The sequence below is a fragment of the Monodelphis domestica genome, chromosome 1, assembly GCF_027887165.1.
Source record: "Monodelphis domestica isolate mMonDom1 chromosome 1, mMonDom1.pri, whole genome shotgun sequence".
In the NCBI taxonomy this organism is placed as follows: domain Eukaryota; kingdom Metazoa; phylum Chordata; class Mammalia; order Didelphimorphia; family Didelphidae; genus Monodelphis; species Monodelphis domestica.
Window position 1 is genome coordinate 377110290 of NC_077227.1, and position 15169 is coordinate 377125458.

General features: G+C 37.8%; 2 protein-coding genes across 4 annotated transcripts in view; both read left to right on the top strand.

Moving 5' to 3' along the window:
* The window catches only part of KAZALD1 (Kazal type serine peptidase inhibitor domain 1), a 48876-nt gene extending 41827 nt beyond the window's left edge, over positions 1–7049 (top strand). Inside the window, exons 2-4 of the mRNA XM_056816718.1 lie at positions 3387–3547; positions 5406–5553; positions 6913–7049. Coding sequence (XP_056672696.1) covers positions 3387–3547; positions 5406–5553; positions 6913–7049 — 446 coding nt within the window. The remainder of the gene's footprint in view (positions 1–3386; positions 3548–5405; positions 5554–6912) is intronic.
* Positions 7050–11198: 4149 nt separating this feature from the next.
* The window catches only part of RANBP17 (RAN binding protein 17), a 379980-nt gene continuing 376009 nt past the window's right edge, over positions 11199–15169 (top strand). The window contains exon 1 of one of the 3 annotated variants that reach the window (XM_001370363.4): positions 11199–11438. In XM_001370363.4, coding sequence (XP_001370400.1) covers positions 11421–11438 — 18 coding nt within the window. In that variant the 5' untranslated portion in view covers positions 11199–11420. Of the gene's footprint in view, positions 11439–11511; positions 11852–11941; positions 13281–15169 lie in introns of those variants that run through there. The other 2 variants (XM_056811572.1, XM_007474002.3) reach the window with 2 other exon arrangements.

The window sequence follows — 15169 nt, forward strand, 5'->3', positions numbered from 1 at the left end:
TATTCCTCAGCACAACTAACATTTCTACTTGTTTTTTTTTTCATCACTTCCTGTCTCCTCTAGGACCTTATTTTACTAATAATATTTTCCCTCAACACTAGCTCTTTCTCTTTCTCTCTCCCTCTCTCTTGTAATGGTAGAAATTTTAGGCTTTTGGGAGAGGTTATAATATTGTAATGGTTAAAGTGTGGCTACAGGATTTATGTAATATTGAACAATGGCCGCCAAGGAATTTACTTATGAAATTCCTAAAATGAAACACTCAAGTCAGAGTGAAGTTTATGGAGGTTTAATCACACTGGGAGTAGGGAAAGGAGAGGGAGAGAAGGAGAGAAGAGAAAAAGGGAAAGGGGCTACTCAACCTCTGACCAAGGCAGAGGGAGTTCTAGGCCCAAAGGGCCCAGGTGGAAAGAATCAGTCCTTAACTCACGTGAGTGATCTGAAGGAAAGCTGTCTGCGGGCGTCCTCCCTGTTCAAGCTCCTAACACCAACTCCCGTCCCGCTCTCTCCACAGGAAGTGAGCGAATTCCAGAGGCTGTTCCCTACCTCACTTCCTGTGTCTCACAAATGCCAATGGTTGGCTCTAGCTTGGCTTAGGACAGCCCAGGTGGGCAGTTAGTTATTTCTGATTTGTCATTGACTAGCACATGCCCGTGTAGTGTGGGTGTGCACAATTTTTTTTGGGTGCTAGACCAAGATGGAGACTTTTAAAATTCACACTCTTTCCCGCTCTCTCTCCCCCTCTCTCGCTTCCCCCTAGTCCACACTCTTCCCCCACTTTCTCTTTTGTCTAGAAATCATACTTTAAAAAAGACCTTTTCTTGACTTTGCTACCCTCTCAAGCTTTCATCTTATATCTCACTTAAACTTCTGGAAAAAGTAATTGACACTATCTTGCCTCATTGTTCTCTAATAATACTTCAGAACTGTTTCAGATTTGGACCTATTATGAGAATACAAAATTACAAAGCTAGTTTTAACATGTAGATGATCGAATTCCCTAAAATAGTGGTTTCCAAAGTTGGTGCTATGTAATCAAATGGAATATGGAAGTGTTAAATCAAGATATTAAAAATGAAACATAATCATATTGTTTTCATTTACTATTTTAATGAGAGCAAATAAGCTTTTGTATTATTAAGCAAAATGTTCTTTTCAAAATATTATCTCTTCATTTAATTCTTTTAAACTTTTCTTTTATGAGGGTACATTATATATACCTATACATTACTGGTACCAAATATGATATTATGTTCTTTATCCATAAATAAAATTCTATATTGGGGGTGCATCAGAAGTTATTTTACTTAAGTGGTATATGATCAAAGAAATTTTGAAACCACTGGCCTAGAAGACTCACTTTTTCTTTTTAACATAGTCTGACATAAAAGGCTCTTAGCATCACTACAGATAAGTATGCTCTCAGGAATCCTTATCTGACCTCATTCCCATTGACAATTCCTTAGAGTTTGGCTACATTCTCCCTTCAGGGTTTTAGGAGTACACTTGAGAAGCCATTCCTTTAATGACATAGGCTTTAGTTCCACTAGTGTGCTTCCCCCCCCCAAGATGGAGAATCAATTTAATGAATTAGTTTCAAATAGCTTCTAGAAGAGGACATTTATTACGGTGGTATTGTAACAAACATCCCCCTAAGTCAGTAATGGCAAACCTTTTAGAGATGGAGTGCCAGCTCCATTCCTCTCATCCAGACCAAATACTGTGTCCACTCTACCCAGAGACCATGCACTGTGTCCCTCACACATGCTGGGTACTCCTTACCCCTCTTTACCCCACACAGGGGAGGGAGAAAGCACTCCCATTGGGCTGCTGGGCAGAGAGTTGGGTGAAGTGAGGAATGTCCTCAGTGAGTATAGAGAGAGGAAGGGGAGTGGCCCAAGTGCCCCACTCTCCTCTAATTCTGCAGCCTGTGAGCCGCCCACCTTACCCCCTGTGTGCTCCCATTGGCTGGTGGGCACAGGAGTAGGGGATGTGAAAAAATGTCATCAGGCAGGGTCAAGAGGGGGAGGGGAGAAGAGGGGAGTCCCTATTCTTTTCTTGTAATGAACTGTGGGGGTGGGGAGGGAGGGTGGCCAAGTGCCCACAGAGAGCACTCTGCATGCCATCTTTGGCACCCATGCCATAGGTTTGCCATCACTGCTCTAAGTCTGTGACTCTCTTCCATAAATACATAGAGAATCCAAGAGAGGCCAGGTTCCTCTTGTATACTTGTAGAAAATACTTAAATACTTGTAGCAAAGGGGTAACTCTGAGTCCTGGAACTAATTATCTTCCCCTGGTAGGGTATTCAAGAAGTTAACATTAAGTATGGTGAATCTTAGTCATTGGTTCTCATAGATAGTATCATCCATTGATTTGGGGATATTTGGAAGCCATTGATGTGAAAGTGGAAAATCCCAAATCTTCAATACCATTAGAAGTTGGCATGGTGCTCCTCTGGCCCAAAGCTGGTGGGGAAGGAAAGGGATCTAACAAAGGCCTAAGCCGAAACCTCTCTTTCTCTACTAGAAGGTTTGGTCTCTAGAATACCATATTCACTCTAACCTGGTTCTAACTATTTTAGTAATTTGTAGAAGAATCCTGGGTGGTATTTTCCTTAACTACCAGTTCTTGTGCATCATCATTACAGTTCAAAGGACTTTTCTACACTTAATCTAAGGCCTATCAGATTGATTAACTGAATATTAGTGGAAGAGAATTGAGTAAACTTAATCACTTCACCCTTACATAGTCTTAGAATCATTGTCTTTTCTTCATTCTCTTTTCTGTCCTGCAATATGGGGGAGGTTAAAATTCTATCACTTATGACCTTTGTCAAGTCACTTAACTTCAGTTTCCTTATCTGAGAAATGGGCAATAACATTTGCCCTACCTACTCCCCACAACAAACTTGTGAGGATCAAAAAGATACCGCAAGTGGAAAAGCTTTCTTTTTCTTTTGCCTTAAAGTGATATGCAAATGTAAAGCATTATTATTATTACATGATGATTTGTATCTCTTGTTTTCATCAGTTTTTGGAAAACTCTATAAAGTCCTTTACAATCCTAAATGATACATAAAGAAACAAATGTTATTTCTCTTTGAGTAGGTATTGACACTGAAGTTTCCTTCCATTTTATGAATAAATCTTCACATTATTTAAATTCCACAGTTGCATTTTTGTAAAGCTAGTAGCTAAAGATTTATTATGTATCCTAAAAAACGTTACAGTATTTATAATTTTTAAGTTATTACAATTTAATGTAAATTATAAACTTTATCAAATGTTTTCTTACATGGAAAACAACTTTTTAAATGATTTTTAGATGCCAGTGAAATTTTTGGCAAGTTTATAACTTTTTAAAATGTTCCCCCCCCCCCTTAGCTCCTGTTATTTCTCTGGCACCTGAGGATACTGAGAACTTTATGGGAAATGACATCATTTTTAGATGTGAAGTTTCAGCCTATCCAATACCGCACCTGGAATGGAAGAAAAAAGGAAACAAAATTTTTCTTCCTGGGGATGATGCACATATTTCGATTCAGGTACAAGCTAGAGCTTAGCACAGTAGCATGTACACTGTAGTTATTCAACAAATATTAAAATTACATTAATTACATTATGAAAAAAGTTATTTGATGCATTAATAGTGACTCACATTTCTGCTATTAGTATTTTAAAATTTACAAAGTAATTTCCTCACAGCAACCTTGTGAAGTAATAGAAGTATTATCTCTATTTTACAGATAAGGGAATTCAGGCTTAGAAGTTAAAGACCACTATCACACAGCTAATAAACATTAAGTTCTGGTATAGAGTATGGTTTTTCTAGCTCTAAAATTGATATTCTTTTCATAATACAACACTGATTTAAAAAATATATATCTATATATAACACAGACCAATCCAGAAGACAATAATTGCCCAGTAGATTGACCATAGGATAAAAAAAAAAAGATGCACATTACAAGCTATTATAACCATTGTCACTGTACTTCTAAGTCATTATCATTATAGAAGTTTCCTAAAGGAAAGACTTAGGTAATATAATCATAGGATGAGAAGTTTAGAATTAGAAGGAAGCTTAGTCTAATTTCCCCGTTTACAAATCAGGAAACTAAGGTCTTGAAGAGCTTCAGTGTCCAAGATCCCATAGGTGCTAAGTGGAAAGAGCTAGGATTTGAAACTCTGATTCCAAATCCACTGCCTCATCGAACTTGATTTGAAAGAATAGACTTTGAAAGAGACTGTAGGACAATGATATTATATAAAGACCAATTCTCACACTGGATTTAAAGTCAGTTCCACAACCTGTACTTCCCTAAGCTTCACATAGAAATCTCTGAAGCTACCACAATGTCATGTCATATTATATGAGACATGGTTTCTTGATCTCTAGAATAATAAAGGAAATTAAATAAATACTATTGCTCCTAAACTCTAAATCTTGCCCACTGAAACCAAGGACAAGATCCTCAGAGCAAAACTTGTAACAACTTTCCAAAATCAACCACTGTCCAACAAATTTGTTTCATTAGAAGCCTATTCGAACAGTTATGGAACAGAAACATGAAATGTGATAAATAGTCCTTAAAAAAACCCAAATCTTGATATACTTTTTAGGCATTTCATTGGATGTCATCACATTCTAAGTCTTGTATCAAAAAAGCTGAGTCAAGGGATCTCCTTTTCATTCATTACTATTACCACCCTCACCTAGACGATTTGGCCTTTCTGAAAACAACTGCCAACACAATCTTCTTAAGACACAGTTTTGACCCCTTTCACAGCCCTATTTAAAGAAAAAACAATAAAAACATGAATCCAGTTGTTCTCTATTGCTTGGAGAATAAAATACAAACAACTAAGCCTGGCTTTTAAGGCCCCATATAATCTGTCTTCAATCTATATATCCTTATTATATGTTTTCCTTCTAAAATCTCTATATTCCAACTAGAAGGGGACTACCACTGGATCCCTGAATTTGACATGTCATTCCCACCTTTATGCATGCACAGATCTTCCTGGAATGCACTTCCTCCTCATTTCTACATTTCAGATTCTCTCTTCTTTCAAAGGTAGGTGCCACCTGCTTAATGGAGACTTCTCGGATTCACTTAGCTATTCTAATTCTCCCCTTCAAATATTCCTACAACATTTTAAATCTGTTGTTCCCTTCTCCCCCTACCTTATATCAAATGCCTGTGTCTACCTACATATTATATCCTCCCAATAAAATGGAAATTTTTTGAAGCTACAAATGATTTTATTATTTATCTTTGGATTATAGTGTTTGGAATAGTAGCTATTGTACATGTCTTCTAACATTATTGACTATTCTGATGGATACATTTACGCATCTATCTATTTATTCACTGAACTGTTAAAAATATCTCCTAACAGGTAAGAGGTGGACCTCAGAAACATGGCATGACAGCATGGCTACAAATTCAAGGGATCAGGAAATCAGATGAAGGTGTTTATATTTGCCATACCAGAAACAAATATGGCACAACTTATGCATCCGCCAGACTAAAAGTGATCAATCCTGGTAAATAACCTTTTTAAAAGAGACAAACTTTTAAAAGAAATCTTATGATATTTGGACTCCATGATTTTTTAAAAGTATATCCCATCTTATACTGATAGGATCCAAACTGGATTTGAAATGTATCTTGTACCATTTTTCTCTCATCATTGATTCCTGTATTTTAGACTCTAATCACTTTTTACCTGGATTACTGTGGAAGTATTCTAACTCATCTCCATACCTAGAAAAGTGCTTCTATCCATGCCACACACCACTGCCAGATTAATCTTACACATTTATCGTATCACTTTACTACTCAAAAACTATCTTTGGCTCTCTATCACCAACAGAATTGATGAACTTCAGTGATATGTCCTTAAATTATAGTCAATGTACTCTACAATCTAGACCTAAATTATCTTCCTAACCATATCTAACATTTTATACTCCCTTTTCTGACTAAACTAATTTTTTCACTGCCCCCTAAAACTTCTACTTTGCATTTATAACATCCCCCAAGATTAAAATCTCTCTCTCCTACTCACTTGACAGCTTATTAAAACCTGCAAATTCAAGACTCAGCTCAGTTCCTTCCTCTTCCACAAAATCTTCCCACACCACTCAGGTCCAAAATGATCTCTTTACCTATGAACTCATATGATATTTACTTTCTCTTTTATTTAATAATTAAATATAGACTTCCTTGTGAAAACTTCATATTATACAGAATATGAATAATGAACTTTTCTTAATGAGATGGTAAACTTTATAGGAAGGAACTTGGCACACACATACATATCCTTCAAAACACTTTGTCTTGAACAAGAGTAGGTGCCCAAAAAGTATCTGTTGTTTTGATTCTTAGATTTTTCTGGTCAAATGGGCAAAATATTACCTATTAATTAGTAGGTAAAATTTGATAATCATTTGCAACTTTTCAAGGAATTCTAAAACAGAATATGTGTAACATTAATTTGACAGTGAGGAGTATAAATATTCTTTCACTATGTCTTTATTTCTTATATCTTAAATGGAAATAAATCAACTCTGGCATGGAAGTTGTTTGGACTGTGCATACTCTACTATTTCTGATATAATACCAACCCCATTATTATGTTATTTATACCCCTATAGAGATCTTTAGCACATATCTGTGGATTATATTTGTTATTTGACTACTGAAACTTATTTGGGATAGGTGATCATAGGTGATCTGAATTTTAGGTGTCTACAGACCACTTCTATTTATTGTATGAAAAGGGGGAAATAAAGCTCTCTAATGTCATTCAGAGTTCTATTCACCAGGAGGATGATTTCAAATATTTTTGTTACCAATTTTATTATTTCACTTATGAAGATTCTAATCTGTTGCCTGTATAGGTTCTTCATCTAGACATCAAATCTCTACAAGAAACAGAATTAGAAATCTCAACACAGATCCTGGAAACTACTATGATTCTGGAGAAAAGGAAGAATATGAATCTGGAGACTATGAAGAAGAAAACAAATTGATCTGAAAATAGAAATTGCGTTACTAATCTCAATTATAAACAGTTAGAAGAATGGTATATATGAAAGAAACTTTGAAGATTAGGGGAATGGTATTTTGGCCACTGAGTACAATCTTTTCATTTTAAAAATGAAGATAGAGGGCAGTTAGGTAGCTCTGGAGAGCCAGGCACAGAGACAGGAAGTCCTAGGTTCAAATGTGGCCTCAGACATGTCCTTGCTGTGTGACCCTGAACAAGTCACTTGACTCCCATCGCCTACCTCTTATACTCTTCTGCCTTGGAACCAATACACAGTATTGATTCTACAACAGAAGGTAAAATACAGAAGGGGAATGAGTTTGCTCAAGGTCACACTGGTTTTTCATGGAAGACTTGGGACTAGAACTCAAATCTCCTGTTTCCTAGGCCATTGTATTTTCCTCTGTATCATTAGATTTACCTTTGCATATAATAAAGTATGATTTCCTGTAAGAAATTAAAAAATAATCACTTCTAGACCTGCTAAAATTTTTATAGTCTTTTATGAGTCAATCTCCCCTCATTTTTGCATTCTATGAATTTAGATGACAGCTAAGCATCTCTTTAATCCATATTAGAGGTAAGAAAAGTGAGACTAAACATGACTAAGCACCTCATTAAATATCCAATATTTTTAAGTGTCATGAGCAAAATAAAGAAATTGAAGTCAACGTTTCTATGCTTAAGGAGACTACAATTTCACATAGGACTTCAGGTCACATTCTACATTTCTCACTTAGTACCTGTATGATCTTGGGCAAGTCATTTTTCAGTTTTTCTTATCTGTAAAATATGGGATAATGGCTTCTAAGGTTGTTTCCTCCTCTAAATATATGATTCTATAATTCATAACCGGATGTTCAACATGCTAATCCTAAATATATATACATACATATATAATTTTATAACTAGTAGCCTGCTTGTAAATGACCTGAGTCCACTTTTCACTATCAAATAAACTATATTTTTTGAATAGAAATTGAATAACATAGACATTGATATTTAAATCTTCCCTATCATTATCCCTAGTGTCACAACTCTCACTTAGAAAAAAGAGAAAATAAAGTTGAATTTTTGGCTGGCTATTCAGTCCTTGAAGCATTTATTAAAGGATTGCCTTAGCACCTTTATACTTTATTTCAAGCATTTTTTTTTCTCCCCAAAGAAGAAAATTCAGAGGTATGAGACGAAACAGTAATGCACGGATGAAAAAAAATCAGAGGATCTTTACTTGTTAGAAGCAATATTATACAAGTGACCTCCTTTAAGTTTTAATCTAAATGAATTTTATTTTAAAAAATAACTAAAAATGACTGTTCCCTCTTTTAATTCCCAAGTATCTTTTATGGAAATAATTTAGAAGGAAATAGTTGATATTTAGATATGACCTATTTCTGAGAAGCAATCATAGAAATAAAATATGCCTATGACTTATTCTTTTTCTTTAGCTTGATTCTCTGTCCTTTGTATATATTAATGTTTTCATTTCTATTTCAGGTCACTTAGTCGATTTCAGTTTGTTTTTTCCAACTGGATTCCATTTCTCAGGTGTACATCAATGTATACATATATGCATACTTAACATAAATATAGATGTTATATTCCCTCATCCACAGATTGGAAGCCCTCTGTGCCTTAATAGATAATATTCATGAGTTTTTACAGTAGTTGAAAAAGTTCATTGCCTTGTGGTCAAACTTCTAGTCATGAACTTCTCTGAACTTAGTTGAACTAATCATAGGGTGGCTGAAAATATACAAGCAGACAGGATTCCATACTTATAGGCCTTCTAGTCTGTTAGGTCCTGCCCTTTAGATATAAGGATCTCTTCCATCTCATATTGAGGCATTAGAGAAGGATTTCCCTCCTAATGTTATTTATACTGACTTTTTTTTGCAGTGAACATAACGGTGTATAACTGTCCTATGACTGCAGTTTTAATCATTCATGACTTTATACCATAGAATTGCTACTTTTCCTCACACAATCAATAATTGTTCATTAAGATTTGAAGGTCATATGTAAATAATATGTCATTTAACTAAGCAAACCAAATAATTTAATTTTTATCATGTTCAAATGTAGGCATTAAGAACATCCATCTATTTACTTTACATATTTCAAAACATATTAAGATATTTAAGGGATTGAAAGAATAAATTCAATTATAGGTAAGTTACTGAAGTTGCATGAGCTCTACTCATTGCTCTACCCTTCCTGCCCTCTGCTGGACTCTTTAAACTGAATATAATATTATAGTCTTGCTACAATTCATATATATATATATATGTATAAATTCAAGAATCCATATTGATGTTTCCTGAAACTGTTAAATATGCTAATATAGGATTTTCTACGCCATATATACCTATCAGATACTAGTGGAAATGAGCATTTTGCTTTATATTGCCCAGAATAGAGACTTTTGGATTTCAGAGTACATGCAAAGAACCTTACCCAAACAACTAATCTATTAGCAGTTCTAAAATTCTTAAAACTAGAGAAGATACAGGAATGAGAAAAGTCTAGTTAGGTGATAAATACATGAATTGGATGAAACCCTGAATAACTGAGAATTTGCATGATAAGAATTGTCATTCCATTAATTTTGAAATAGTATTTAACACAGCACATATGGTAGCAAAACAATTTGTACCCATTTTATATTATTTTTTGCAATTTTTTGGAAATGATTTATCTAAAATATTCTCCCTCCCCAATCTTACAAATAGCCAGAGAACTAGGAGACTTGACTAAGGTTACACAAAACTCAAATGAACAAATCCAGACTTCCAAATTCTCTTGCCCCCCAACAAGATTTCTGAGCCTAATGAACCATATGCCTTTTTAAAGTGGAAGGCTGCAAGAAATTAAAATACTTTTGCCATTGCTAAGGGCTCAGGAAACCCAACCTTTAATTGAGTTTTATAACAAGAATGAATTATTCAAAGTCCCGAAGCACCTTTTCTAATCTTTGTATTAATTTCTATTGCTGTAGTGACATAATTCCATCTGAAATACTATTAATTGATTAAAAAAAAGATTTTGAATCAGGTTCACTTTTTATAGGTCAAAAGGGAAATTGAATTCTAGTGAATATATCTGATTGAACACTGAAACCTAAAAAAGGTACTCAACTTTTTTTAAAGGAAGAAAACAAAATTATTCTCTTTTTGAGTGCCCTGGAAAGCCCAGTGGTACATTTCAAGGTGGCCTAGCCACTCAAATTGACTCGGCTTCACCAGAGTCCTTCATTTAGGACAGGACAGATGTGGACAGAATCCTAGGTCATGCCTGTCCTTCTGGGCAGTCAGGGCTGAGAGATCTTGGTGAGGAGTGCACAAGGAGGAGAGAAGCAGTTTCTGGAAAGGACATTCGCCTAGTTTTGAAATCATGGTTGAAATTTCACCATCCCACAGTTGGAAGGAACTTCAAAGGTGTCTAGTCCAACCTTTACATGAATAAGCACCTCCAAGTTCCAAGTCCTGACAGGTGGCCATCCAGACTAGGCACAAAGACAGACCTCCAGTGGGGAGAGCTCACTACTTCCCAATGAAGCTCATTTCACTCTTGAAAAACAAAACATTTTAAATCATTGGGTAATTTTTCTTGGCAAGTCTAAATTTGCCATTGTTGGGGGCGGGGTGGGAGCCCAAGCAGAAGTAGGACAGAAAACAAAAAGGTCTTAACGGAAGAGGGTGGCTTTGGGATTTTTTTTTTTTTTTTTTGCTAATTGAACCTGCTCAAGCGGGTTACCTTATCTGGGTTTTGTTTTTTGCATTTAAAAGCCTGGTTCTGGGAGGAAGCCCAAAGGCTTCCCTTAGTCGGCCCAAGGTGGGGTCTATGAAACAAACAAGGCCGAGATCTTGAAGGAAACCATGTGGTAGCAGCCGGGGATTGTAGTTGGACCCCAGTAGCTAGAAAGTGGCAGAAAGCTGGACAGCAGCTGAGTTTGGAAACCCCTCACGACGGTCTCTTGTCAGCCAGAGAAGTTGCGCTCCGCCCCCACTCCCACCCAGAACTGCACGAGCTAGCGAGCTAGCGAGCGCCACCCTGCGGCCGGAGTGGGACAGGCCAAGAGGAGAACTTTAGCGGTGGCCCCACCCCCGAGTCCCGCTCCCTTCGCTCGCTCTACTAGGTCCCTCCCCTCCTAGGTCTCTGAGTCCAGCCAAGAGTCGCACCCCCCATCCTCTTTCCGCTCCCTGCCAACACCTTTCTCTCTATCTGAGCCTCTCGGTGTCTCTCAGTGTCTCGATCTCTAGATCCGGCCCGAGCCGTCCCAGCTACGCCACGCCCCCTCCCCTCCCTGCCCCGCCTCCATCTGCTCTCCGGGACAGGCGGGCGCCGCCTCTCGGGAAGATGGCGCTGCACTTTCAGGTCAGTGCGCGCTCCGCCGCGGCCGCGGGGCTCAGGCTCCCGGGGGAGGGGAGGTTGCTGGTAACGGCTGGAACCGGGCAAGGACCAGTTCCCGAGGGCGCAGCCGCGGCTGGGGCCGGGTGTACCCCTCCTTGTCTCAAACCTCCCCTTACCCCTTCTCCTCCCTGCCCTTCCGTGGGCTGGTGACCCCCATCCTCCCACGCCCGCCCTCGGGGAGGAAGCGGGGATGGGGCCAGTTCTGCTCTCAGCCCCGCCCGGGGCTCTGTCGTGGTCGTAGTCTCTCCGCCATCCTGGCCCCCAGCCCCTTCCTCCTCCATCCCTTCCTCTAGCCCTCCACCTCCCAGTTCCCCGTCCCCAGGGAGGCGGGGCTGAGCACGAAACCTTGACCGATGGAAAGGAGCTGGTCTAGCAGGGTGGGACAGCAGGGGGCACTAGGACACGGGGGAGGAGCGCTTCAAGGTTGGGGCACTGGGGACTGGACCTTTTGGCTCCACTTGTACGTCTATCAGGCTCCTGAGTGAGAGTGAGGGATTTTTGTTTGTTTTTCTGAAAGGGGAGGTGGGAGGAAAAAAAAAGGGAAGTATGTGAAGAAGGAAGGGTCTGTTTGAGCTGGCCAAACAGACCCTTTTTGCATGGTTTGGTTTGTTGGACAAAGCGCAAAATTTGACCTCGGACCTTAGATTTGTACCTAAGCTCTGCTACTAAATACATGTGTGTGACCTCAAGACAAGTAATGTAACCCATCTGTGCCTCATTCTCCTAGTTTGTAAAATGAGAGAGGATTGAACTAGATGTGTCTCCTAACATCATCCTAATATGCAATTTGTGATTCCAAGGCTGGAGTGAGGAGCTGAGATTTAGTCATAAAGAGTTGATTTTATTTTCTTTATGTGTAACTTGAAGGAACTGGACTAGCTCTCCAGTATCCCTTTTTAGCTCTCAGTCTCTAGTTGCTTAAGCATTTTGAACCCTAATGGGTAATCCCAACAACATTCTTTTGATGAAAATACTCTGTAAATCCTAACCACTTAGATCACAGAGAGGTATTAAGTCTGAAGAAGAGGTTTAAGAGAAAGCTTGGTTTTGAGAATTGCCTCTGTTCCCATGATCTTAATCTGTATAGGGCTAACTCCCAAATGTGTATCTCCTGTCCAGATCTTATTTTTAAACTCCACATCCACATATTATGCATATGCCTGTCTGATCAACATTTTCAAACTCATTATGTCAAAAACCAAACTCAACATCTTTTTTTTACTTTCAGACTTCCCTGGCTCTGTCAATGACATCATGTTCTCAGTCACCCAAGCTCAGAACCTAAGGAGGCATCTTCAGTTCCTATCCCTCCCTTGGTTCCACTTAGTCAGTATTCAATTCCTCTGTATTCTACCTTAGGGACATCTCTGTCATTTGTCCCATCCTTATTATTATCACTGCTACCATCTTAGTTAAAGCCCTTATTAACTTTTCTTGAATTATTGCAACAGGTTCCTAACTGATCTACAGTCATTCAGCAAAAACTACCTTTTACTAATTTTGCTAAAGCATAGTTTTGATCATGTCACTTGCCCACACTAGATCCTCATTGCTTAAAGAATAAAGTCGAGACAGCATCAAATTCATAAGTTTGAAGTTTGGCTAAGTTTGAAGCAGAAGAGTTCTTCGTGTTTTATTGTCTTTTTTTTTTTTTTACCAGTCACCACTGGAGTAAAATACTGCTAGATATTGTACTGATCCAGAATTGAGACTCCACAGAAAGTTGGGGAGGCAAGAGTGGTTATAAGAGCACTTAACATGGAAGATAAGGAAGCTGATGAAACAAAGAGGGCCATAATAGTCTGGGTAAATTCAGAAGGGCTAAATTAGAGTCATCATTGAGGTCAAAGTAGCTTCACTGGGGGGTGGGTAAAACAGAAGGTAAGTAAATGGTGGAATAAAGAAGTATTATCAAATTGGAAGTCCTAAAGGTGAAAAAATGTCTTGTGATTTTGACAAGGTTTAGTATGAGACTTGGAATCTGGTTTTTGGTGAGGGCTGAGATGTGGAATAAGAGGATCAAAATAAGGGTTACGTTTGTATAGCACTTTCAAAAGCATTTTGTACAAAACAACCATATGAAGGATATTTATTTCCATCTCAGAGATGTAGAGAATAATTCTTAGAAATGCTATGATTTTCCAAAGGATATACCAAATGTTTGACCCAGTACACAGTGATTCCAAGAGGGAAGGGTAAGGGTTTAAAAAAAAAATCCTGGATCATTGCATTGCTGCTAGTAGAGAAGTCCATTACGTTTGATTGTGCCACAATATATCAGTTACAGTGTTGAGAGTAAATTTCTTGAGGAAATACTTTTTCTTTTTTGTCTTTGTAACCCTAGCATCTAGGTCAGCACTTATTACATATTAGTTACTTAATATATGTGTGTTGAATTGAACTTGTTCCAATTGGTCCCAGACTGTAGAACTAGAAGTATCGGGAAGGATTGTACTTAATTTCTCCCAGTCTTCCTCCTATATCCTCCCAGACAGCCAATCCATATAACAGATTATATTTTGGTGGGGAAAAGAAAGAGGATAAAGTAATCTGCAAAATTATTCAGTACTGTAGTTCCGAATTATGAGTACTACCCAGAGTTCTCTGCTAAGCCCCTTTCTTCCTCTATGCTCTCTCATTGACCTTATCAGCTCCCATGGGTTTTCCTATCAACTCTATACAGATGGTTCACAGATATGTCTGTCTGTCTATCTAGCTAATCTCCAGCTCCTGTTCCTTCCCTGAACTTCAACTCCACATCACCAATTGCCTATAGGAAATTTCACATCAATCCTGGAGACATCTTAATCTTAACATGTCTAAAACTTAATTGATTAGCCATCCTCCCCTCCCCACCTCACCCCCGCCCACAGCAAAACCCTTTCTTCCAGATTTTTCTACTTCTGTTAAAGGTTCTACCATCCTTCCAGACTTTGAAGTCTGTTCCCTTGGCATTATTATCCTAGACTTCTCATTCTCCTTCATCTTACATAAGTGTTCAGCCACCAAATCTTGCCTTTTCAACCTTCACAACATCTTTTGCTGAAAAAACTTAGTGACTTGCCCATGATTAGTATTAGTAGTAAGCATCAGAGGTGAATTTGTACCCAGATTCTCTGACTCCAGAGCCAGTGCTTTTTAACTATATATCATGCTTGGAGGACACCAGATTCAAGATAGACAGGGTGGGCACAGGACTAAAACAAGTGAGTAAGGTAAGGATGGGCAAATGGATTTGTTTGTTATCTGTATAGAGATAATAATTGAATCTTGGGTCTGGTGGCTTTTTTCTTTACCATGTACCAATCACTTTTATAGATGGATTTTTAATAAATATTTTCTAAGATTGTTTAAACCTTACTTTAAGTCTTTAGTGGTTTTCATTTGTTTTGTTCTATTAAATATCCCTCTGTTCAAGCCAGTTCTCTTCTCTAAACAGCTTTACTTAGTATATCTCATGAATATTAAATTGTTACTACTACAATGAGAGAATATCATTTTCTTCCTTCCTTTTGTCTTAATGTTGCATAAATTTCTCCTTGACTCTTGAAAGAAACAAGTTTAGAACATTTTTTTTCTCTACATTCCTTTAGTTAATGATTTAAATTTGGTTTGGAAAAATGTAATTTTTTTATGGCCTCAAGTCTTGTCAACCAATTTTGACCAATCAGAACAGACCTAAGTTATTCAAATTT